Raw genomic sequence first — 25,276 nt, 5'->3', positions numbered from 1 at the left:
TGTGACCTGCATCGGACGGTCGAGGCCGATCGGGCCCGACCTTATAAAGCCGTCATCTTCCTCCTCCGTCACACTTCTACCTTCGCGTTTCCCGCCGCCTTTCTTCGGTGCTTCAGCATTCCGGAGATTCTGCTTTACCGTTTTCTAACGATTTCCCGCCGTCTTCCTTCGATCCCCAGCCTCTTCGTAAGGTTCCTTCTCCTTTCCTCTCTATATTCCTCATCTTTTTTGTCGAGTTCTCGTCTTCTGGTCACTGTCCCTTTCATCGTCTCCTTGTCGTGTGTCATTTTCTATTCTCTCGGCTTTTGTTTTCTTGCCCGATCGGATAATGGCCAGTTCATCCCGACCCGTAGAACCCACTTTAGGTCCCTGGTATACTACCATGGAATCTCGCTTCGATCGGCGTGACGCCGAGGCTTTGCTTGACGGTTTTGACATTCCGTCTGATTTTGAACTTATTCTACCCTCACCAATCGCTCAGCCTCACAAACCGCCGAGAGGAGCCATTTGTTTTTTCCGCGACCAATTCACAGCCGGTCTGCGATTTCCTCTTCATCCCTTCTTCGCTGACGTTTGTAACTTCTTTGGTCTTCCGCTCGCCCAACTAGTTCCCAATACTTTTCGACTTTTGTGTGGAGTAGTGGTACTGTTCAAGATACACCGCATCCCTCTCCGACCGGAAATTTTTTACTATTTTTATTATCCCAAGCAGTCCGAGTTGGGCACCTATTTATTCCAGGCTCGGCCCGGCCTAGTCTTTTTTGATAAACTCCCCTCCTCCAATAAACACTAGAAGGAGTACTATTTTTATTTTCGTCTTCCCGAGCGGGCTCCCTTCCGGACCAAATGGGAGGTCGGACCGTCTACTTCTCCCGAGCTAAAAAGATTTAAGACCCGACCAGATTACCTCTAGGTCGCGAACATGCTTGCCGGTCTGAAGCTCGATATCAACAAGCTTCAGCCTGAAGGCGTGTTATATATCTTCGGCCTGAGTCCGAGCCGCATGCCACTTCCGAGCAGTTTCGGTAAGAATTTCACTTGCTTATATACTTTGAGTGCTAATTGATTTTCTTCTTTTTTCTTTGCAGCGAACATTGTCATGGAGTCCGTGATGCTCGGGATTTTGAAGAAGAAAGTCGAGGCGCTCGAGGCGGCAGCCGCCAAAGAGATGGAGCAACTGGGCATCACTCCTGTCGGCTCTCACGAGGGCGAGAGTGAGACTAACGCGGAGGAGTCGGTCGCTCAGGCCTCCCCCGTGGAGGTGACGGGAGGCAATACTTCAAACAGGGAGCCAGTCGTGCAAGAGGAAGGCTCCGATCGGGAAGACGAGCACCCGCTCCGACAGAAAAGGCGTCGGGCGGAGACACCGTTGCGATCAGCTACTTCTGCTGTTCATGTATTCGAACGGGCGGGATCCGGTTCTCGTGGGAAAACTCCAATGGTGGAGGCAGTATCCTCCGATCGGACTCCGTCTCGGTTAAATCTGCCCGCCAACCCTATTGAGGCTGTGCCGGTCAGCGCTCTTCCACCTGCTCCCCGCCGGGTCCAGCGCTCGGCTATTTTGTCCAAGTTCTCCACCCCAACCTCTGCTCCCTCCGCATCCGCTCACAAGTCTCCTGGTCAGAGCCGCACCATCAGGGCCACCTTGCACCTTCCCACCGAGGAGCTTTTACCAGAGTCTGATCTGCCGACCGCGCCTGAGCATATGATCACCATGAAGGGGCCCCTCGTCGAGATGTGGGCCGATGCTCGAGCCCGTGTCACGATGATTCCGCTCGGCAATCTGGCCAACAGTCAGATGCAGCAGGCCACTGGGGTAAGTGTGTTTTCTTCCGAAGTCCTTTACGCCTTCTTTCCGATCGGCTATCAATACTCCTAGTTATGACAGAGATGGGTGGAGGAGATTGCTGTCTCCAATCGGCTGGCCATGGTGGACGAAGAGCAGAAGAGGCTAAAGAGCTCGGGTGGCTCGTCCTCCCAGGGCCCCTCATATGCCGAGCTGCAGAAAGAGCTCAAGAAGACCCAAGATATGTTGAAGGCTGAGCAAAAGAAGACGGCCGACCAGGCCCATACTCTGGCCGAACTCGAACGACAGGTCAAGACACTTGACCGGAAAATAAGCCTAGCCACCGATCGGAAGAAAACGGCCATCGCCGATCTAGAGAAGAAAAACGTCGAGGCGCGGGGACTGGAACAACGAGTTAAAGAGTTGATGGAGCAGCTGGACGGTGAGAAGGCGAGCCGCTCGGGGGAGGCGATCAAACATAAAGACAAACTGAAGACTTTGCAGAAGTCTCTTGAAGCTTTCCAAGCTGCCTTCAAAGAATATCAAGAGGCCGAGCCAGGCCGGGTCTCCGCCCTGAAGCAGCAGCACATCCGCTCGAACGAATTTTCTGAGAAGGTCTGCGAGCGGATGTATACTGCCTTTGAGCTGGCCATTTCTGCCACGAAGGACTATCTGAAGTCCAAGGGTCAGCTTCCCGACGCCGCAACCATCCCGGCCGAAGACTACGTGGCGCTTCTTGTTAGAGTGTATACTGAAAGCCTAAGATTTTGTAAACATTTATTTTGAATAAAGAATCACATTTGGTCAAATTATCTACATTATTTGTAGTTGTTCAATTAATTTATATTGTAAATAACATAGTATGTGGTGTCACATACAGAAGATAATACTATCAGTACCTTATAAATTATAAACAGTAGCTCACGACCAAAATGGAAAGGAACAAACCATTGGAAGGTCGTAGTGTAATTAGATATTAGTTTATCTTAACTATATAATTACACTAGTACACTTAGAGTGTATTGAGTAGGACCATCAGAGGTTGTTCCTTTTATACTGACTTTATAAAGGAACAAAGACTTCAGTTATTATGGAAGTGTGTGCTCTTAATCCTAATATAATAACAAGCACATATATTTGATATTTATTTCTTTAATTTATCAATGGGTATGATTTAGTTTGATAAATCAATAAGTCCGATAAGTTGGGAAATGATATCACTTATAGTGTGTGTTGTTGATTATAGAAGGAAACTGTGTCCTAGTGATCTAGGTTGATAATGTCCCCAAGATGAGCTCATAAGGATTGTCATGTTAAACCCTGCAGGTGGAGTTAGTCCGACATGACGATAAGGTTGAGTGGTACTATTCTTGGACTAAGATATTAATTAAATGAGTTGTCAGTAACTCACTTAATTAGTGGACATTCGACATCTTAAACACAGGGAGACTAACACACTCATAATAAGAAGGAGCCCAAAAATGTAATTTGGGATTGGTGCAGTAGTTCAATAATAGTTCTCTAGTGGAATGAATTATTATTGATAAAATTAAGTTGTGTGTTCGGGGCGAACACGGAATGCTTAATTTTATCGGGAGACCAAAACCAATTCCTCCTCTCGGTCCCTATCGTAGCCTCTTATTTATAGAGTACTATACTCACCTATACCCACCTTCATACCCATGGTGTAGGGGCCGGCCAAGCTAGCTTGTGGATCAAGCTAGGGCCGGCCAAACCTTGGTCTATGGGTGGCCGGCCCTAGCTTGAACCCAAGCTTAGGTGGCCGGCCCTATTAAATTAGAAAAGAATTTTAATTTTAAATTTTTCGTATGTGAAAGATATAATTTATTGGAGAGATTAAAAATTAAAATATCTCTTTTATAAGGTTCTACAAAAGATTAAAGAAAGAGATTAAATCTCTTTCCTTATTTGTAGATTAGAAAGATATTTTATTTTTTCTCTTTGTAAATTATTCACATGTTGAAAATTAAAATTATAGAAATTTCTTTTTATCAACCATGAAGGGATTTTAAAGGGAAATTTTATTTTTTAAAGGAAAATTTTATTTTTTTAAATTTCCGAAGACAAATAAGGAATTTTTAATTGTTGATTGAAAATTGCCTTGTTTGCTCTCCATGAGGTGGCCGGCCATGACATGAAGGATTAGGAAATTTTGTTTAATTTTTCTTAATCAATTCATGTCAAGGAAAGTTAAGGAAATTTTATTGTAATTAAATTTCCTTATTTGCCAAAGCTAAGGATTATAAAAGAGGGGGTTTTGGGATCCTTCAAGGTGAACAGCCTCTATTATTTTCTCCCTCTTTTCTTCTTTGGTGTGGCCGGCATCATCCTTTCTCTTCTCTCCATCCTTGTGGCTGAAACTTCCTTCATCTTGGAGATCAAGTGGTGGCCGGTTTCTAGCTTGGAGAAGAAGGAGAGAAAGCTTTCATCCCTTGGAGCATTGGTGGTGGTTTCTCTTCTTCCTTGGAGGTGCACTTGATTTGGCCGAACCTTGCAAGGAGGAGAAGAAGGTGCTTTGGTGGTTTCTCATCTCGGAAGATCGTTGCCCACACAACGTCCGAGGTTAGAAGAGGAATACGGTAGAAGACCTAGAGGTTTTTGCTTGCAAAAGAAAAGGTATACTAGTATTTAATTTCCGCATCATACTAGTTTTATCTTCATGTAAAAATACCAAATACAAGAGGCATGCGATTCTAGTATTTCAAATTTGTTTTCGATGTTGTGTTCTTTTGTTTTTCTTTTCCTTGTGATTTGATTGTTCTTTTTGGTTGACCTAAAGTTATTTAAGGAAATTAAATATTAGCTTTCCTTAAAAGGCTTTGCCTAGGCGGTGGTGGTTGTTCCCATATCCAAGAAGGTCATGTGCCTCGCCATGCAGTCCTGGAAACAAATTCTGGAAATTAATATTTAATGGAATTAATAACCTAGGTGATTTGGATCGAACGTGTTAAGTTCCGCAGGAGATCCAAGTCTAAACCTAAAAGAACAAGTAAATTAAACTTTGGATCAAACGTGTTAAGTTCTGCAGGCGATCCAAGTTTAATTTAAAAGAACACATGGTAGCTAGGAAAGGTTCAGACCTTTGTACAAAATTTTTGTACAGTGGAACCGTTAGGATTTCCGAGTAGCAACCAACACTTCTTTCCTCCATCCCGAAGACTGTTTATGATTTTCTTGAGTAATGTTTTTTGTAATCCTTCCGACCGGCTCTTAATGGCCTGAATTTTAATGAAGACATGTCGTCCTTTCGTTAGCTTATTCTTTTTTCCTTTTCCGGTAAATTGCTCATACCTATGTCTTCCGATCGGATCACGAACTATCGCTGTTCGCGTCCCCTACCTCTCCTTCCAGTTAATCGTCTCTCGCCCTGCTCTCCAAAGGAATCCCTCGTGAAGTATTTTTGATAATCGGGCCGCTCGTCTGAACACACCCACTTCTTTAAATGGAATTCCCGTTAGATGTTCGCGAAGTACCTTTGGTGACTTGGCCGATCGGTCGCTCGACTCATAGGTTGACCCCCTTTTTTTATCTTCTTCCAGCCGGGTGGTTTATAGTCGCCGGTTCGACTCTAAGATTTAACGTCGCTGCTCGACGGTCTCCAGGCCGGAGGATTTATAGTCGTCGGTGCGACTCTAAGATTTAACGTCGCTGCTCGACGGTCTTCCGGCCAGGGGGTTTATAGTCGCCGGTTCGACTCTAGGGTTCAACGTCGGAGCTCGACGGTCTTCCGGTCGGGGGGTTTATAGTCGCCAGTTCAACTCTAGGGTTTAACGTCGGAGCTCGACGGTCTTCAAGCCGGGGGTTTTATAGTCGTCGGTTCGACTCTAGAGTTTAACGTCGCCGCTCGATGGTCTTCAAGCCGGGGGGGTTTATAGTCGCCGGTTCGACTCTAGAGTTTAATGTCGCCGCTCGACGGTCTTCAAGCCGGGGGGTTTATAGTCGCCTGTTCGACTCTAGAGTTTAATGTCGCCGCTTGACGGTCTTCATGCCGGGGGGTTTATAGTCGCCGGTTCGACTCTAGAGTTTAACGTCGCCGCTCGACGGTCTTCCGACCGGGGGGTTTATAGTCGCCGGTTCAACTCTAAGACTTAACGTCGCTGCTCGACGATCTTCAAGCCGGAGGGTTTATAGTCGCCGGTTCGACTCTAGGGTTAAACGTCGGAGCTCGACGGTCTTCAAACCGGGGGGTTTATAGTCGCCGGTTCGACTCTAGAGTTTAACGTCGCCGCTCGACGGTCTTCAAGTCAGGGGTTTATAGTCGCCAGTTCGACTCTAGAGTTTAATGTCGCCGCTCGACGGTCTTCCGACCGGGGGGTTTATAGTCGCCGGTTTGACTCTAAGATTTAACGTCGCTGCTCGACAGTCTTCAAGCCGGGGGATTTATAGTCGCCGGTTCGACTCTAGGGTTTAACGTCGAAGCTCGACGATCTTCAGAAATGAGCTTTTAACTCAGATAATATACGCCCGGCCGAACGGCACGGGGTCTTCACCATCGAGCATTTGGTTCGGATAATATACGCCAGGCCGAACGGCATGGGGTCTTCACCATCGAGCATTTGGCTCGGCTAATATACACCCGACCGAACGACACGGGGTCTTCATCATCGAGCATTTGGCTCGGCTAATATACGCCCGACCGAATGGCACGGGGTCTTCATCATCGAGCATTTGGCTCGGATAATATACGCCCGGCCCAACGACACGGGGTCTTCACCATCGAGCATTTGGCTCGGCTAATATACGTCCGGCCGAACGGCACGGGGTCTTCATCATCGAGCATTTGGCTCGACTAATATACGCCCGGTCGAACGGCACGGAGTCTTCATCATCGAGCATTTGGCTCGGATAATATACGCCCGGCCGAACGGCACGAGGTCTTCATCGTGTCTTCACACAGATAACTGCTGGGCGTACACTACTCGTGACTTTGTTTTGTTCTTATAACTTTCATTCCTGCAGCCAAAAGATACATCCGAAAAGAATATTCATGAAAATATATTACATCGGCGCACCTTTCATCCGGCCCGATAGGGCTGGAGGTGGTTTGCGCTCCATGGCCTATCCAGCCGCCGTCCATCTTCATCCTCCAAGTAGTAGGCTCCAGATCGGAGCTTCTCGACGACCTTGAAGGGTCCCGCCCAGGGAGCCTCCAGCTTGCCTACGTCCCCGACCGGCTTCACTTTCTTCCAGACCAAGTCGCCCACCTGGAATGCTCGAGGAATCACACGGCGGTTGTAGTTCTGCTTCATTCTCTGCCTGTAGGCCATCAGTCAGACGGATGCTTTGGCTCGCTCCTCGTCGATCAAGTCCAATTCTAGCTGCCTCCGCTCGGAATTATCTTCGTCGTAGTTCTGGATCCAGACGGACTTGACGTCGACTTCGATTGGGACGACCACCTCGCCTCCATACACCAGGTGGAACGGTGTCACTCCCGTTCCTTCCTTAGGGGTCGTGTGGATTGCCCATAGGGCCCTCGGCAGCTCATCCACCCAGCTTCCTCCCTTGTGATCGAGCCGAGCTCGAAGAATTCGGAGTATTTCCCGGTTGGCTACTTCGGCTTGACCATTGCTTTGGGGATACGCCACAGACGTGAAGTGTTGCTCGATGCCATATCCATTGCACCATTCCTCGAGCTGCTTTCCGACGAACTACCGCCCATTGTCCGACATGAGCCGACGCGGGATGCTGAACCGACAGATGATGTGCTGCCAGATGAATTTCTTGACCATCTGCTCGGTTATCTTGGCCAATGGCTCGGCCTCCACCCACTTGGAGAAGTAATCTACTGCTACCAGTAGAAACTTCCGTTGTCCGGTCGCCATAGGGAAGGGTCCTACAATGTCCATGCCCCACTGGTCGAACGGGCAAGACACTGTGGACGCTTTCATTTCTTCCGTCGGCCTATGGGAACAGCTGTGGTACTTCTGACAGGAAAGACACGTTGCGACGATTCGAGCGGCGTCTTCGTGTAGCATTGGCCAGAAGTATCCGGCCAGTAGGATCTTCCTAGCCAAGGACCGGCCGCCCGGATGGCCTCCGCAAGATCCTTGGTGCACTTCCTGGAGAATGTACTTGGCGTCTTCCGAACTGACACACTTCAGCAGAGGTCGGGAGAACGCCTTTTTGTAAAGTTGATCTCCGATGAGCGTGCACCGGCCGGCTCTCCTCCTCAGTACCTGGGCTTCCTCCCGATTGGACGGCGTGGCGCCCGAGCGCAGAAACTCCATGATGGTTGTTCTCCAATCGATCGGGAAGGTGAGGCCATCCATCCGGTCCACATGCGCTACCAGAGATACTTGCTCGATTGGTTGCTGGATGACGACCGGTGATATCGAGCTAGCGAGTTTGGCTAACTCATCTGCCGCCTAGTTCTCTGCTCGGGGTATCTTCAGGACCATAACCTCGGTGAAGCCGGTCTTGAGTTTTTCAAAGGCCTCCGCGTACAATCTGAGCCTTGCATTGTTTATCTCAAAAGCGCCCATGAGTTGCTGAGCGACAAGCTGGGAATCCGAGTGGATCAACACCCGACTGGCTCCAACATGCTGCGCGGCCTACAATCCGGCTATGAGGGCCTCGTACTCTGCCTCATTATTTATTGCCCGATAGTCCAGCCGGACGGATAAATGCATCCGCTCTCCTTGAGGCGAGAGTAGCATGATCTCAATTCCGCTTTTGAGCCGAGTGGACGACCCGTCCACATATATCTTCCATGTAGCTTCGGGCTCGGGCTTCTGTACCTCGGTTAAGAAATCTGCCAAGGACTGTGCTTTGATCGCCGAGCGGGGTTAGTATTGGATGTCAAATTCACTCAGTTCCGTTGTCCACTTGATGAGTCGTCCGGATGCTTCAGGGTTCAGGAGTACCCTTGCTAGCGGGCTGTTCGTCATCACAATAATGGTGTGCACCAAAAAGTAAGGGCGTAACCTCCGAGCTGCAAGGACCAAGGCAAAAGCCAACTTCTCGAGACCGGTATAGTGAGACTCAGCATCCTTTAAGATATGGCTTAAAAAGTACACTGGCTGTTCCTCGCCGCTCGGCCTTACTAATGCTGAGCCCACAGCATGCTCAGTTGAAGATAAATAAATGCGGAGCGGCTCACCTACGGCTGGTTTCGCCAACACGGGCAAGGAATTCAGGTAAGTCTTCAATTCCTCGAAGGCCTGATCGCACTCCTCGTCCCATTGAAACTTGGTGGCTTTACAGAGAATCTTGAAAAATGGCAAGCTCCGATAAGCGGTCTTAGAGATAAACCTTGACAGTGCCGTTATCCGACCGGTGAGACGCTGTACCTCTCGGAGATTTCTGGGAGGCGGCATGTCCTGCAATGCTTTTATCTTGCTGGGGTTCGCCTCTATGCCCCGCTCTGTCACAATGTAACCCACGAAGCGCCCGCCTTTTGCTCCGAACAGGCACTTCTGAGGGTTAAGTTTTACGCCATATCTTCTCAACGTTTGGAAGGTCTCCTCCATATCCGCGTAGAGATTAGCCGCCCGGAAGGACTTGATAAGTATGTCGTCCACGTACACTTCCAGGTTGCGTCCGATCTGCTCCCTGAAGACCTTGTTCATTAGACGCTGGTAGGTGGCTCCTGCGTTCTTCAGCCCGAACGGCATTACATTGTAGCAGTAGGTGCCGTCCGCCGTGACGAAGCTAACCTTCTCTTGGTCTTCTCAGGCGAGCGACACTTGATGGTAGCCTTGGTATGCATCCAGCATGCATATCAGCTCACACCCGGCCGTGGAATCCACCAGTTGATTGATCCGGGGCAGAGGGTAGAAGTCCTTCGGGCATGCCTTGTTCAAGTCCCGGAAGTCGATGCAGACTCTCCACTTATTGCCCGGTTTGGAGACCAGAACCACATTTGCGAGCCAACTCGGGAATTGCACTTCCCTTATGTGGCCGGCCTCCAGAAGCTTCTCTACCTCCACCCGGATTATTATATTTTGCTCCGCGCTGAAGTCCCTCTTCCTTTGCTTCACCGGTTTTCACGTCCGGCCGGACGTGAAGTTCATGCTGCGCTACACTAGGCGAGACTCCTGGCAGCTCGTGGGTCGACCAAGCGAAGACGTCGCAGTTTCACTGTAGGCATTTGATCAGCTTCTCCTTCTGTTTCTCCTCCAGAAAGGATGCTATGAAGGTGGTAGCCTCCGGTCGGAAGGAATCAATCTGCACCTCCTCCTTTTCTTCATAAACCAACGAAGGTGGTTTCTCGGTTATAGTATTTACCTCGACCCGCGGTATTTTCCGAGCGGTCTTGGCCTCGGCTCGGACCATCTCCACATAACATCTTCGAGCAGCCAGTTGATCTCCCCGCACCTCCCCTACTTGATCTTCCACCGGGAACTTGATCTTCTGGCAGAAGGTAGAGACGACCGCCCGGAATTCATTGAGAGCCGGTCGTCCCAAAATCACGTTGTACGCCGAAGGAGCATCGACCACGATGAAGGTGGTGGTCCTTGTCCTTCTGAGCGCCTCCTCGCCCAACGAGATAGCTAGCCGGACCTGTCCGACCGGCAAGACTTCGTTCCCCGTGAACCCGTAGAGGGGGGTCGTCATTGGTAGGAGTTCAGCTCGGTCTATTTATAGTTGGTCGAAAGCCTTCTTGAATATTATGTTGACCGAGCTGCCTGTGTCAATGAAAATACGATGAATAGTATAGTTAGCTATTACCGCTCGGACGATCAGGGCGTCATCGTGTGGGACTTTGACTCCTTCGAGGTCCCTGGGCCCGAAGCTGATCTCGGGTCCGCTCGCCCTCTCCTGGCTGCAGCCGACCGCGTGGATCCTCAGCTGCCTTGCTTGTGCCTTTCTGGCTCTGTTGGAATCTCCGCCGGTCAGGCCTCCGGCGATGATGTTGATCTCTCCCCGAGATGCGTTGCCCCTATTTTCCTCCTCCCGAGCGGAAGGTCGAGGTCGTTCGTGTAATGCCCGATGGTGAGCCTCGGGCTGCTGACGATGTTGCAGCTCGGGGGATCTCCTTTCTATCCTTTGAACGGGGCTCCGTCGTCGATGTTGCCGGTCTGGTGAAGGTGATCGGCGGCGATAACTCCTCGACGCGGGATGAGCGATGGGAGGAAGGCTCCGACAGTCGCGGGTGTTGTAAGTAGCCGACTGATGGAGTGAACAAAACATCGGGGTCCATACCTTCCCCCTGGGCTTGGGCCGATCAGCCGCGACTTGCTGGACGGCGTGTGGCCGAGCGTGTTGATGCGGACGGACGGCTTCGGCTCGTGGTCCTCTGGGTGGTTGGTGACTGATGGGCAGCTTTCGCTCGGCGGAAACTAGTTGGTCACTCAGGGCTTCTTTTCTTCTTGCCGCCTGGGCTTCCTCCACATTGATGTATTCGTTGGCCTTGTGCAGCATGTGGTCGTAGTCCTTGGCCGGCTTCCGGATGAGCGAGCGGAAGAAGTCACCATCCACGAGCCCTTGCGTGAACGCGTTCATCATTGTTCCCGAGGTGACCGTTGGAATGTCCATGGCCACTTGGTTGAAACGTTGAATGTACGCTCGGAGCGGCTCCCTCGCGCCTTGCTTGATGGCAAACAGGTTGATGCTTGTCTTCTGGTGGCGCCTGCTGCTTGCAAAATGATGGAGGAACGCCGTTCGAAATTCCTTGAAACTTGTGATGGATCCGTCCGGCAATCTCCGAAACCACCGATGCGGCGATCCCGAAAGTGTGGTGAAGAACACTCGGCACTTCACACCATCTGTGTATTGATGCAGAGTGGCGATGCTGTCGAACTTACCCAGGTGGTCGTCTGGGTCGGTTGTCCCGTTGTACTCCCCGATCGCGGGGGGCACATAGTGCTTTGGCAGTGGATCGCGAAGAATGGCGTCTGAAAACTGCCGGTTGATCCGCTCGGGTGACGAGTCGGTTTGGGGCACTTTTCCTTTTTTGACGTCCCGGACGGGTGCTTCATCCGATGAAGATCCCTTCTCTCGATTGGCCTGCGCTACTTCCGAGGGCGTCTGGAACAGAGCCCGATGAAAAAGTATCGGGGTGGGCGGCGCCCCCATCTGAGTGCTGGTCGACCCCTTATTTTGCCCCCATATTGAGAGCTGCTCCTGCCTGTCTTCAGGCGGCGCTCGGCCCCCCCGAGGCTGATGTCGCCTGCTGCGCTGCCCGCTCGGCCTAAGTTTTCTGTTGTTGCTCCACGATCTTTGCTGCTCGCGCTTGGACGAGTACTTCGAACTCTTCCGGAGAGAGCGTTACCAGAAGTTGACGTCCAGCTTCTTTCATCTTCTCGACTCGGATTCAGGTGTGTTCTCACAGACGGCGCCAATTTGATCATGTCCGATCGCTGAGTCGACGGACGCTGGGGACGTGGCACGCTCCGCTGTCTCCGACTGGTGGCGTAGCTCTCCGATGAACCTGCAAAGAAGCCGAGCCGGGAGGGGTTTCCCGGCGACGACCCTCCGACGCTCAAGTCAAGCAACGAGAGAGGCAGCGTAATGTGGCTACAGTAGAAAGTTGCGCATACCTTTGTCGACGTCTGGGGGTCCTTATATAGGACCCCGGAGAGGCGCGGGCACGCTTCTCTATGTGTGCACGCTTCCCCAAACATACCTTAACAAGTCTATGTCAGAAAAGTACCACTGGCGCCATTCTGCAATCGTCCGAGCATATCCCGGATGTGACGGTAGAAGCTTCCGCCGTATGATCCTGTGTACGGCTCGGCCGCCAACTCGAGGATGATGTTATCCCCTGTCTCCTTTGTCCTCTTGCTTTCTCTGTCTCTTCCAGGGCCGAGCGGGTCGACCGCTCGGCAAGCATATAACTTCTACCTTGGTCGTATGCTCAGATGAGACTGCTCTCGCCTACGTTGCCTTGTGTACCGGTCGAACGGACAGCCCGTTCGGCCCATGAAACCTTTTTACCTTGAGCATCAGAAACCCGACCCCTAGTCGGATTGTCTTTCATTCGACTCGTGGGGGATTCACAGCCGGTCGGCTTGATTCATCCGGTCGATCGGCCTGCTTCGCCCGGTCGGCCGGGTCTTAGGGTCGAATCTCTCGACCTTTGACTTCCATATGTCATTGACCTTCCGCCAACGAGAGTTCTCCGCCCTTACCACCGGATCACATACATTACCTAATTCCTGGTCCAAAGTTAAGGTCAACTAAATTTAAAACATTTTGTATCATTACATTTATATTTCAATCAAAATGTATCAAAAAAGATATCCATTAATCTTCATTTTCATATGCATAAGACAAATTAATCAAAGGCTTATTGATTAAAAATTAGACAACAAAAAAAAAACATATACTTCCCTCTCCCTGAGAGCTAGTTCTTATCCTTTATACCATTTAACAATAATTCATTATACATATCGAATGGTTTCTTCTAGACTATGTTGACCGGTCAACCACACCTGATGCGCATCTAATGAGCATCTCCCAGGCTAGATGCCCTCGCTCATTGGATGCCCAAAAACGAATAATTCCAACATGGCATGTGATCCGGTGCGGACCCCACCGGCTCTACCCGTCCCACTATACAACACCCGGCCGCGCCGCGGCTACTTGCAGCCTTCTGCCCGCCGGATGCCCCACCACAAAAAAAAAAAAATACTCCCTAAAAGTAAAGAAAATCATAATTTAATGTCATGTGGTGCAATTTCTAAAATTTTATTGCCCAGAAATTTTTTAGGGAGAAGCGACAAATAAAGTCGACCCCAGCAAACAACCACCACCACCTACTCTGCAACTACTCGGAATCAAAGAGGACGGCGACAAGGACTCGAGATCGACGGCCACGGACAACGGATCCGTCAGTTATTTCGACGACGACGACGAAGAAGAAAGCACGAGCGACGACGACTACGAAAGGCCGCCGTCTCAACCTCAGAGCTGACCACAGTCAGCGATGACGACGGGCTTCTTGGTGGCACCGCTCTGCGACCCCACAGCCTCGATCGCCTTCACCACGTCCATCCCCTCTACCACGCGGCCGAACACCACGTGCTTCCCGTCCAGCCACGACGTCTCCGCCGTGCAGATGAAGAACTGCGAACCGTTAGTGTTGGCGCCAGAGTTGGCCATCGACAGCACGCCCGGCCCCGTGTGCTTCTTCACGAAGTTCTCGTCCGCGAACTTCTCGCCGTAGATCGACTCGCCGCCGGTGCCGTTGCCGCGGGTGAAATCGCCGCCCTGGCACATGAACCCCGGAATCACGCGGTGGAGGCTCGAGCCCTTGTAGTGGAGCGGCTTCCCGGAGCGGCCGACGCCCTTCTCGCCCGTGCACAGCGCCCGGAAGTTCTCCGCCGTCCGTGGCACCACGTCCGCGTACAGATCCATCACGATCCTGCCCGCCGGAGCGCCGCCGACGGTCATATCGAAGAAGACTCGCGGGTTCGAGGCCATATGCGATCGAGCTAGGGTTTCAGATAATATTCTCCGATCTGATCGCGCTCCCACTTCTGGGTCTGCTCAAGTGTTTTCGATGGGTATAAATAGAGGAGGCTGGTCTAAAACCAGATATTTAATGGAGGTGGACGCGTGTCGTGATCTGAGAAGCGATGGAGTTAGATTAACCGGATGTGAGGTCAGAAGTAACTGGGGTTGGGTTACGTGCAGTGCTGTCGTGATCTGGAGACGCGACTCGTGGGAAGGCGGCACGTGACCGGGGGCGAAGGTGGAGATGATCGCACGCGTGCTGCGTTCGAAGTGAATCAGCGGCAGAGGTGGCTGATCAAATTCATAACGCAAATCAAACTTATTTATTTATTTATTTAGTCCTCATTCCGGAAGATTATCGACGATAAAAAATATTTTTCTTGTTAATCATTATTTTAAAAATTAATAATTATTCAAGAAAAAAAAATTCTACACTAATAAAAAACAATAATAGATGTCTGATTTAAAATAGAAGTTTCCAATAGTTAGAAACAGAAAAGGTAAAGTAATATAAAATAATAATTTTAGATAATATTCTTTATATAAATTATCTAAATAATAATAAAAAAATTAAATATAATATACCATATTAAAAATTATAACAATAAATATAATAAATTTAAAAATATTATCTTTATCAAGATGTCAAATATAATAAATTATTTAATTGATTAAAATTAAATTAAAAGTTTTATCTATTATTGTCATTATTAACCATCATATCTAATGAAATCTTATTTTCACAAAGGGATTTAAAAAAATATATATATAAAGATTAATAAAAAGTAAAACCCTAAGATGACTAATCATGTCCCACTAAAATTTGGACTATCAAAATAAATTAGAAAACGACTGTGCCAACGTTCTCGTGCGTTGCGAACTCTAGGTATCTTATTTATTGTTGGAGGGTATAAAGCATATGAAATTTGGTTTGAGAGAGGATTTTTTTTTAACAAGTAAATAAAACACTAATATAAAAAGCAAAACCGTCGCCTGAGAGATTCGAACTCTCGCGGGGAAACCCCATGTACTTAGCAGGCACACGCCTTAACCACTCGGCCAAAGCGACAGATATTATAGTCGGTTACTTAGTTACATTAAGTTTATTACAAATCCGCTATTTAAGCAATGAAATGAACAATTATGGCTGTGGGTTAAATTCCAATCGTTTGAAGTTTGCATTTGTTGAGAAAAGTCACTCAAACAATCTTGTGGATTTGGACTCGAACTCGGACTACAACTAATCAACGTCAGAGGTTTCTTAGAATTGTAACGGTAACTTGGTCTCGATGAACTACAACTAAGGAATGTTGTGTTGAAAGTTGTTTGTAAAATTGACTAACTCATTTGTTTGTGAATTCACTTGTTGAAAATTTATTCATTTTCTTACTCTTGGAACAAGAAGTCGCCAACTTATGGAATATAGATGTGTTTCCATTTGCGTTCATACAATTTTCTTCCATTTATTCATACCCCAAATAATTATCTTTCCATTCTAAATATTCAAAGTCAAAGTTTGACTTCCACTCGATTGCATACGTTTCTCAATGTTGTCTACTAATCAAAGTTGGATATGGCAATGTGTACACATTTCGGTAGAAGACAAGTGTTAGGAGACTTCAAGCTTAGACCATTTTCTTGTTTCAAGTTGAATATTCAATACTTCATGAGTTTTAGAGGTATTTTTTTAGTTGATCGTGACATGACCAATTAAAATAGATAAGACATAGGGATAATAATTATAAATGTGAAAATTATTAGGTGTTTTATTAAAAAATTAGGGCATATTTTGATAATTATATAATTACAAGAAGCAAAAACTATAACATCTATAAGACAATCTCAGCTCCAGCTCATCCACATCATATCACAAAAAAAAGAAATATTTTTTAAAATATTTTATTTTTCTTATTCATAATTTAATTACCAACCTATATTTAAATTTATTAATATTTTTATATGATTATTATTATATTTAAAAATAATTTATTAATTATAATTAAACTATATTAAATAAATTAAAAATAATAATTTTAATAAATTAAATCTTTACAAATATACATAATAAAATTTAAATAGACTACTAAATATACTTAATTTAAATTTATAATAAATAATAATTACATTTAAATAGCCTATATAAAAGATAGAGAAAATAATAATTATAAATTAATTACATTTGATTTTATTAATTATATAATAAAAATAAAAATAAAAATAAAAACTCTCTCCCGTAGCAAATGCGGTGATGTGAATACTGCCACATGGGTTTTGGTGTTTTGAAGATAATTGGAGATGGTCTAATAAAAACTGTTCCCAACGTCGCATGATACTTTTCTTCGTCTTCCCGAGTCAAGATCGCAGACAAGCCATGAAGAGCGATGGTCATGTCCTCTGCTTCTTCCTCATTTAATCGAGCAACGTTGTCCTCTCGATGCGTGTGAACGGATCCAAATCCGCCTTTTCTTCCACGCTTCTTTGTCTTCTTCCTCGCCTCGAGTTTTATTTAAGGATTTATCGCGTGGAGTCGTTATTGTAGCGTCCATGGCGTGCCTCAGCTGCTTCGGGAGGAGCTCTAGCGGCAGCTCGGCCGCCGCCCCCTCCGCCTCCTCCGGAAGCACCAGGACCGGGACGAGCAGCAGCGGCGGCGGCGGCGGTGGCGAAGGCAAGCACTCCGCGGTCTCGTCGGCGTCGGCGGCGTCGCAGAGGAGCATCCCGGACTTGTACGAGAAGCATGCGCACAAGCTCCGGGCTTTCGACGTCGACGAGCTCCGCAACGCCACCAACGACTTCAGCAGGATGAACAAGATCGGCGAGGGCGGGTTCGGCAGCGTCTACAAGGGCTTCCTCCTGCCGCCGGACGGCGAAGGCGGCCGGATTCCCGTCGCCATCAAAAAACTCAACCAAAAGGGCATGCAGGGGCACAAGCAATGGCTGGCAGAGGTGCAGTTCCTCGCAGTGTTCGAGCACCCAAACCTGGTGAAATTGCTGGGGTACTGCGCCAAGGACAGCGAGAGGGGGATCGAGAGGCTCCTGGTGTACGAGTTCATGCCCAACAAGAGCTTGGAAGACCACCTGTTCGGCAGAGTTCACCCTGCCCTCCCATGGCGTCTGAGGCTGCAGATCGCCCTGGGCGTGGCGCGAGGGTTGGCGTATCTGCACGGCGGAGAAGTTCAGGTGATCTATCGCGATTTCAAAGCGGCGAATGTGCTGCTGGATCAGGAGTTCCGGCCCAAACTGTCGGATTTTGGGCTGGCGAGGGAGGGCCCCACGGCAGGCCGCACTCACGTGACCACTGCGGTATGTATGCAACTTCGGGTTTTTATCGAATGCAAGTTAGTGTTTCACTCTGCTGGACGATATTGTGTTTGATAGGTTGTGGGCACTTATGGATACGCCGCACCCGAGTATATAGAGACTGGCCATCTCACAATGAAGAGCGATGTTTGGAGTTTCGGAGTGGTCCTCTACGAAATCCTCACCGGTAGGCGATCACTTGAGCGAACTCATCCGTCGAACGAGCGAAAGTTGTTGGATTGGGTGAGACAGTTCCCGGTGGATACCAGGAAGTTTATTATGATCATGGACCCGAAATTGAAAGGTGTTTTTTCTCTTGATGTTGCACGGAGAATAGCTAAATTGGCGAACAGATGCCTCAACAAGAACCCTAAAGAACGCCCGACAATGAGTGAAATTGTCGAGTGCTTGGAGATAGAGTGCCATGCAAATGGAGCCAAATAATAGAAAAGATAAAATTAGTAAATCTAAAGGACATTTGTTGGTTCTTTGGTTTTTTGGGGGGATTTATTTTCTTCTATTTGGAGTTGTAATTAAGTGAAATAGCTATCTGAAATTGAAAGTTTGATGAATAGAAACTTAGGCAACATATTATGTTTATTTATAAAAAAATCTATTGGAATATAATTAATTTTAGTCCATCTACTATAATTATAACTTGAAATATTACATTAAAGGTATTTTAGGATGTTCACCCCACGCTTGAGAGCATAGAAAGTTTTTGGAGAGATTTCTGAAATTAAGAAGCTGGAAAAAAAAAGTTTGAATTTCTGTGGAATGAGATTTGGGATTTTTTAAGTAAAAACTAAACTATGTTTTTTTTCTTGAAATTAATCATCCAGTGAAACTAATAACTAATTAACAATGAGGTGTGCGAATAACAGAGAGTTTTTTTTAAGAGAAAGTAGTAAATTTTTATTCATATGATGTGGCATATTAGAACAAAATTATTTAGAAAAAGAAAGGGAAGACTATGTAGGACTCAACTAGGGATGTAATCAAGCCGAATCGAATCGAATTCTTGAATGTTTAAATTTGACTCATTTATAATCGAGCCGAGCTCGAGTTTTATTTAACGAATATATTCATGACTCACGAGGTTATTCGAACTTTTATCGAGCCTAAACGAGCTTAATAAATATAAATTATAAATTTAAATATTATTAAAATTAAATTATATATTTAAAGGAAATTATAATATTCTTATTACAATTTATAATTTTATTCTAATAAAAAAATTTAATATATTTATCCATATGAATTAGAATAAATTTAATATATTTATTTATATGTTTCATAAATAGAGTGTAAAATCTATAAATTCAATATCAAAATTATTATTTTTTATTTAAAAGTTGATTCATGAGCTTGACGAACATGTTCACGAGCTAACGAGCCGAATATTATGAACCTTGAGCTTGGTTTATTTTTCTTAACGAACTTCGTTAAAAAGCTCAAACGAGCTTTTATCGAATCGAGCTTCGAATAGCTCATGAGCGGCTTGATTCATTTACACCCATAATCAAAACTATTATATTTTTTATTTAAAAGTTGATTCACGAGCTTAACGAACATGTTCACGAGTTTAATGAACATGTTCACGAGCTAACGAGTCAAATATTGTGAAACTTGTGCTTGGTTTGTTTATCTTAACGAGGCTAATTAAACGAGTTCAAATGAGCTTTTATCGAATCGAGGTTCGAATAATTCATGAGTGGTTTGATTCATTTACACCCATAATCAAAACTATTATATTTTTTATTTAAAAGTTGATTCATGAGCTTAACAAATATGTTCACGAATTAATGAGTCGAATATTGTGAAATTTGAGTTTGGTTTGTTTATCTTAATGAGCCTCATTAAATGGGCTAAAATGAGCTTTTATCGAATTGAGTTTCGAATAACTCATAAGTCGCTTGGTTCATTTATACCCCTAGACTCAACTCCTCTGAACATATGCTATTATCTAATAATAATATATAATTGGCCCCATGGGCATAGTGCAACGGTTCAATCCGGTTAGGACATGTGTTAAGTGACGTTAAATTTAATGGAAAAACTTGAGATGGGCGGCCGTGGACCGAAGTACTTATGGATAGAAAAAACCCATGAGTTTCCCTTCACGAATGAAGTACCGATTCAACGTTGGACAATCTTACAGAATCGACAAGATCCTAAGGGTTCATTGCTGATGACTTATTGCAATGCTTTTATGATTTATGTAGGGGTTGGTGGAAAATTTTCTTAGGCTGAACATTTATACGAAATTTAAAAATAAATAAATAAATAAATAAATAAATTTATCAACGTATTTAAATAGATTTTAGAAAGAGAAAATTATAATCAAATAGATTAAATGAAGAATTGCATGGACCCTGAACTCGGCCCGACTCGTAAACGACGGTTCCATCGAATCGGCGAGTCGGGTCTTTATATATGCTTGACTAGCGAAATGCAAGCTTCACGCAATCACGCGTGCCCTAACTCCGGCTTCTACCGTGGCGATCCTTAGTCGGAGCCGTTGATCGCCGGCTATCTTCGGCCTCCCTCCCGTCCTAGAAGAGGTACCTTCCTCTCTCGCTGCTCTTTCTCGCCTCCTCTCCTTTCTGCTGTGAAATTTCCCGATCGGATCGAGCGACCTCTCTGTGCTTCCTCTTTCGCTTTCTTATTCTCCACTTTTCTTGAGGATCGAACTGGTCAATTACGAAGGGGAGATGCAATGTGCTCCCTGTTCTAGCTGGTGATTTTTTTTTTCCATTATAACAATTGAATACACTTTGGCCTTTCTGTGTTTCCTTCTTGTTTGTTATTCATGTGGTTATGATGGAAGATGTACTTTTTCTCCCTAGATAGATTTAGGGCATGTTCTCCGTGCATAATGATTCTTGCTGCGAGTTGATCCATTTGATTCCTTGGGATTTTATTTCCCTCTCCTCGATCTCTTTCCCTACTTATGACAATTACAAGCAGGTATGACAATTACGAGCCTGCGAGCTTAGCACCACCTGAAATCTTGAATAGATCAGTCATGGCTTTGTTAGAATCCAAAAATTTCCAGGTTTTATCTGGACATTCAAGTGAAAAAGGTAATTATAGAGTTATTTTGGCCCATTAAGTGATTCTTAAGCTTGGTCATGGCTCCCTAACACTTTTCCGCTGTTGTGAGGTTGGCGATGAACAAGATTAAAATGCATAGTAAAATTTGATATTAAATTCGGCACATTTATTATCCTGCCAATTAACTGGTTATTGAAGGTCTTCCTTGTGCCAAAAAACATGTTGCAGCCGAATGCTTCTATCAAGGAATAAATAGCCTTATAGAACTCCTCTTTTCCGGACAGCATAGCTTGGAACTGAGCCAGTAGAAGATACATTGATCTTGCAGTTGTGGTTGAACCATTTGCTATTCTAGTTATATTTAGGTACTCATTAATGTAGTTTTCATGAGTTTGCAAAAATTATCTTGTAAGTTTCTTTGTTGAAAGGTAATATGACCAATATTCTCACACAGCAGAATAATAAGAATCATAGATTATGATATGGAACTTAGAAGTCTAATAGACATGATGATTTCCAGCTTTCCTTTTGTTTCCATGTGTATAATTTTACTCCTTAAGTTAAGCAAATGAAAGGGAACACAAGTATTAGTCTTCTAATCTTGATTGTTTAAGTTGGTAAAGGAATTCTCACTAGTGAATTTTGTTATTGACATTTTTATTATAATTGACAACTTGAGCCATTTTTGTGCGCTTACATTGACGATATCAATATGCTTGATGCCGATGCTTGGAATTGCCCATTTTTCTTATAGAGAAGACAGACTTAATGCCTTCAAACAATTGCACTTCATCAACATCACAAGTTGCATATGTTCCATCCTCGTGCGTGCAGCTTGGACTTATCTCAATTATAAAGATGAACAAGAAAGCTGAGCGGTGGTGACTATAGGCAGTAGTCCATGTCACCACATCACGTGCATATTTCTGTTCCTTTATCTAATAAAAGTTAACCTGTTTTGGTCCTTGGTTTAAGGTTTTACTAATATTTCTATGCAAGTAGATTTTAAGATTTCAATGTCTTACCTAAGTTTGATAGGTAGTTGTTAACATGATACTGCATACCACATTGTCGATCAACACACATGAAGTACATTGCAGTCATGTTTAACACATAATTAGGTTGGATTTGAGACCCTATAGTGGTACTTAGATGAACCATTATGTACAGTAGTGTTTTTCAACAACAATTTCTTATGCGTGTTGTGTTGATTTCTCATGTTCATACAAGTTCTTATCCTAGATTGCAATGATAATTCTCTTTCTTGAATTCAGAATGGGGGAATCATTTACAATACAGTTAAGCTCAAAGTTAATCGACCAAATAGCTAATGGTGAAACCAAAGTCAAGAAAAGAGTCAAGAAACCGAAACCAAAGATCCCAGTAGAACCTCCACTGACTGAGAAGAATGTCAAGCCTGCTCCGACCACCACTCAGACAAGTAGCCCAATGGGGGGATGGCCCCTCCCCCCTGTGTTCATATCACCACCACCACCTCCTCCAATTTCGCCTACAATCTCAGAACTAGAAGCTATCCGTTCTGTCGTCCAAGAGAGTGAGAAAACGGTGGAGAAACTGGAAAAACAGGAAGACAAGATGATTCAGGAGCTGAATCAGAGAGCAAAAGATCTCCGAGACAAGGAGTTCAAACTCCCCTACCAAAACCCTACCATCTGCACAGCTGAGAGAGCTGCTTGCCTGAGCTGCTACCAGGAGCATGTCAAGGATCCTCTAAAATGTGCACAAGCGGTGAGAAACTTTGCAGATTGTGTGCGTCAGACTAGGATTCAGGTCAGTTCAGTTAAAAAATAAGAGGTATTCGAGGCTTTCATTTTACATCAACCATAGTTTGGTTTAGTGATGCGTTGAGATTCAATAACCTTGGCCCTGTTTGTGGGACATCATTGCAAATCCCTTTTATGTGCTAAATTTTCTGCATCAGAGTGTTATTGCATAACATTACAGTGACCTGAAATTTGTTAGCGATACAATTGGATGTCTGGACAAACAAAGTGTTATGCCATGGCTGATGACATTGTGTTAATCTTTAAACGATAAGATGGCTATGTAGGATTGTAAAGTAGTTGAACCAATTTTGATGATGTTTAAGCTTCTTTGTTTCAAAAATGCATACAATGAGAAAAAACAGAGTCTTGACATGAAAACATCACTCTCAGCTCAACTCCCCCTTCACTTCACAGTTACTTCTACCACACTGGTCCATTCATGCCAAACTAACAGCACGTTTGATGCTTCTGAAGCTCGATTCTTATGTTCGCAAAAAGGTGAAGAAACAAACAACCATCTCCTGCTCCACATTGTATGTTGCAGCACCATCGAATGAAGCCTTGCATGCTCTATTTGGATCAAAAGATCCTCTATTTCGTTTGACTTCCGTGTCTAGTACTTTTGCTTGATTTGTTGACCATGTATTCGTTCAATCCGCGGCCAACCTGAACGATCCTTGTGTTCTTCCTCCACTCTTCCTCATTCGCCACCTTCCTGATATAATCCATCGGCTGCTCCATGTCATCGTCGCAAACTCCAGCCACGACCAAGTCCCATGTATCCACGTGGGGAGCCACTCCATGCCGCAGCGTTGCTTCCATGACCCTGCAAGCCTCCTCCACCTTCCCCACGCTGCAGAGCCCCTTGACCAACGCATGGGCCACCGAGAAATGGGGCACGAGCTCCTTGCTCAGCATGAGCTCCAAGTATGCGAGGCCTTGATCGTACTGCCCCTGGGCGCACAATCCGTGGATCAGAGTCGAATAGGATACGAGATTCGGAAAGCATCCCTTGTCAGGCATATCCTCGAGCACCTTGCATGCGTCGAGTGGTCTTCCTTGGCGACAAAGACCGACGATGAGGGTGTTGTAGTGGACGATGTCGGGGTTGCAGCCACGGACCTTCATACGGCAGAGAAGTTTGTAGGCCTCACGGAGGCGCTTCTTGCGGCAGAGGCTGTTGAGGAGGGTGGTGTAGGTGAGGGCATCGGGGGTGTAGCCTTTGTTGAGCATATCGTCGAGCAGGTTGCAGGCGGTGCTGACCTGGCTCTTCCGGCACAGCGCCTGCATCAGGATCCGGTAGGTGGAGGTATCGGGGGCGAGGTCGAGGGCGAAGAGGCGGTTGAAGAGGGAGTAGGCGACGGCGACGTTGCCGGTGCGGGCGAAGGCGTGGATGAGGACATTGTGGGCGCGGACGGAGTGTGGGACGCCGAAGGAAGGGGAGGATTTGAGGAGGGAGAGGGCGGAGGGGAGTGAGGACGGGTGGGCAGCGAGAGCGGAGAGGAGGCGGCGGAAGAGCTTGGGACGCGGAGGGGTTGAGGGAGAGGGGGAGGAGACGAGGCGGCGGAAGGTGTAGAGGGCGAGATCAGGGCGGCCGAGGCGGGAAAATGTGAGGAAGAGGGAGGAGAGGAGCGCGGGGGAGGGGGAAGGAAGGCGGCGGAGGAGGGAGGAGGAGGCAGAAAAGTGGCCGCCGCTGGCAAGCTTGAGGATGAGGGAGTGGAGGGAGGATGGGCGGAGCGGGAGGTCGGGCCGGAGGGAGGAGGCGACGTCGAAGATCTCCTTGGCGAGTAGGGGATCCGCCTGTGCAGAGATTAGTCTGTGGATCCTCGCCGGTGATCCGATCGAGGGCATCGGTGGATGGCCGAAGGAAGCGGTGGGTGCGGCGGAGAAGGCACGGCGGAGGAAGTTGGAAGAGCACAGAAATGGACGAACCATTTCACCCCAAAGTAGCCTTTTTAATTTTAATTTAGTTCATATAAATATATCTAGAGATGTGTTACACTAAAGGGATGATAATGAGACGGAGCGAGATGGATTTGTCATTTTCATTTCTGTTTCTGAATTTCATCCTCATCGTCATCCTCATCCCTACTTTTTCAGACTCGAAGAATCCCCGATTCCTTGAACTCGAATCATCGGGAATCAAATCTCCATCCCCGACCCCATTTCCGCTTTCATCCCCAAATTAATTTAATATTATTATTATTTTACTATTAATATTAATATTAATATTAATATTAATATCAGTATTAATAATAATTTTATTATTAATATTTTAAATTTTTTTAATATTAATATTATTATCAATATTATTATTAATATTTTTAAAAATAATATTATTATATTAATAATAATAATATTATTATTATTATTTTCGGGGTGAATTCGGGGATGAGGGCAATATCCCCATACCCGCCCCATTCCCGAAAAAAATCCCCGAACCCGTCCTCATCCCTGAATAAATCGGGGATCCCCGTCGCCATTTCGGATTTTCCTTTCGGGGCCCCGAACCCGTGGGAAAAATTGTCATCCCTACTAAACGCCATCATATGTGCTCCGAGAAATCAGGGTATCCAGATCAATTTTGGATCCCTAGCCTCACTAGGTGGGGCACGATAGTAACAAACGATGAGTCGGACAATATATTAAGGTGACGTTTGGTTCTCTCCTAGAAATATCGAAATGAGAATGGGTATCATAATATTGTGGAATGGGAATGAGTATGAGCTTGGGTATCATTCTTAAAAATAATTTTTGGTTAGTTGAATATTTTCAATCGGAATGAATTTAATTTTTTTTACCTTTAGAGGAAAATAAGAGAAAAATTAGATGGAAGAGAAACTTGAACGTGAGAGAAACATATGATGAGAGAGAAAGTGTGATGAGAAAAAATGAAGAGAGAGAAAGTATGATGAAAGAAAATGAGGAG

At 45.9% G+C, this 25,276-nt stretch overlaps 5 protein-coding genes and 1 non-coding gene across 7 annotated transcripts; 3 read left to right on the top strand and 3 right to left on the bottom strand.

Annotated features, from left to right (window-relative positions):
* Nucleotides 1-1,927: 1,927 nt before the first annotated feature.
* Nucleotides 1,928-11,943, top strand: LOC121991237. The gene is made up of 2 exons (XM_042545247.1): nt 1,928-2,524; nt 11,887-11,943. The coding sequence occupies exons 1-2, from the start codon at nt 1,928-1,930 to the stop codon at nt 11,941-11,943; spliced, it is 654 nt and encodes a 217-aa protein (XP_042401181.1).
* Nucleotides 11,944-13,419: 1,476 nt separating this feature from the next.
* On the bottom strand, nt 13,420-14,262 carry LOC121993136 (peptidyl-prolyl cis-trans isomerase-like). The gene has a single exon (XM_042547814.1). It carries the CDS (start codon nt 14,171-14,173, stop codon nt 13,655-13,657), a length of 519 nt encoding a protein of 172 aa, XP_042403748.1. The 5' UTR covers nt 14,174-14,262; the 3' UTR covers nt 13,420-13,654.
* A 931-nt stretch (nt 14,263-15,193) lies between these two features.
* On the bottom strand, nt 15,194-15,275 carry TRNAS-GCU. Its single transcript has one exon. It is a non-coding gene; the product is annotated as a tRNA-Ser (tRNA).
* Nucleotides 15,276-16,750: 1,475 nt separating this feature from the next.
* On the top strand, nt 16,751-17,947 carry LOC121990412 (probable serine/threonine-protein kinase PBL19). Its single transcript, XM_042544544.1, has 2 exons — nt 16,751-17,506; nt 17,582-17,947. Exons 1-2 carry the CDS (start codon nt 16,751-16,753, stop codon nt 17,945-17,947), a joined length of 1,122 nt encoding a protein of 373 aa, XP_042400478.1.
* A 1,984-nt stretch (nt 17,948-19,931) lies between these two features.
* On the top strand, nt 19,932-22,615 carry LOC121993135. 2 transcript variants are annotated; one of them, XM_042547813.1, is made up of 3 exons: nt 19,947-20,067; nt 20,789-20,925; nt 21,835-22,615. In XM_042547813.1, exon 3 carries the CDS (start codon nt 21,836-21,838, stop codon nt 22,370-22,372), a length of 537 nt encoding a protein of 178 aa, XP_042403747.1. In that variant the 5' UTR covers nt 19,947-20,067; nt 20,789-20,925; nt 21,835; the 3' UTR covers nt 22,373-22,615. The 2 variants fall into 2 exon arrangements, with proteins under 2 accessions (XP_042403746.1, XP_042403747.1); XM_042547812.1 differs by lacking the exon at nt 20,789-20,925 and having other exon boundaries at nt 19,932-20,067.
* A 29-nt stretch (nt 22,616-22,644) lies between these two features.
* LOC121993134 (pentatricopeptide repeat-containing protein At4g01400, mitochondrial-like) lies at nt 22,645-24,294 on the bottom strand. The gene has a single exon (XM_042547811.1). It carries the CDS (start codon nt 24,280-24,282, stop codon nt 22,939-22,941), a length of 1,344 nt encoding a protein of 447 aa, XP_042403745.1. The 5' UTR covers nt 24,283-24,294; the 3' UTR covers nt 22,645-22,938.
* Between the last annotated feature and the right edge of the window lie 982 nt (nt 24,295-25,276).

This window comes from Zingiber officinale, chromosome 6B (genome assembly GCF_018446385.1).
Source record: "Zingiber officinale cultivar Zhangliang chromosome 6B, Zo_v1.1, whole genome shotgun sequence".
Lineage (NCBI taxonomy): Eukaryota > Viridiplantae > Streptophyta > Magnoliopsida > Zingiberales > Zingiberaceae > Zingiber > Zingiber officinale.
This window is presented reverse-complemented; position numbering and strand designations above follow the sequence as displayed.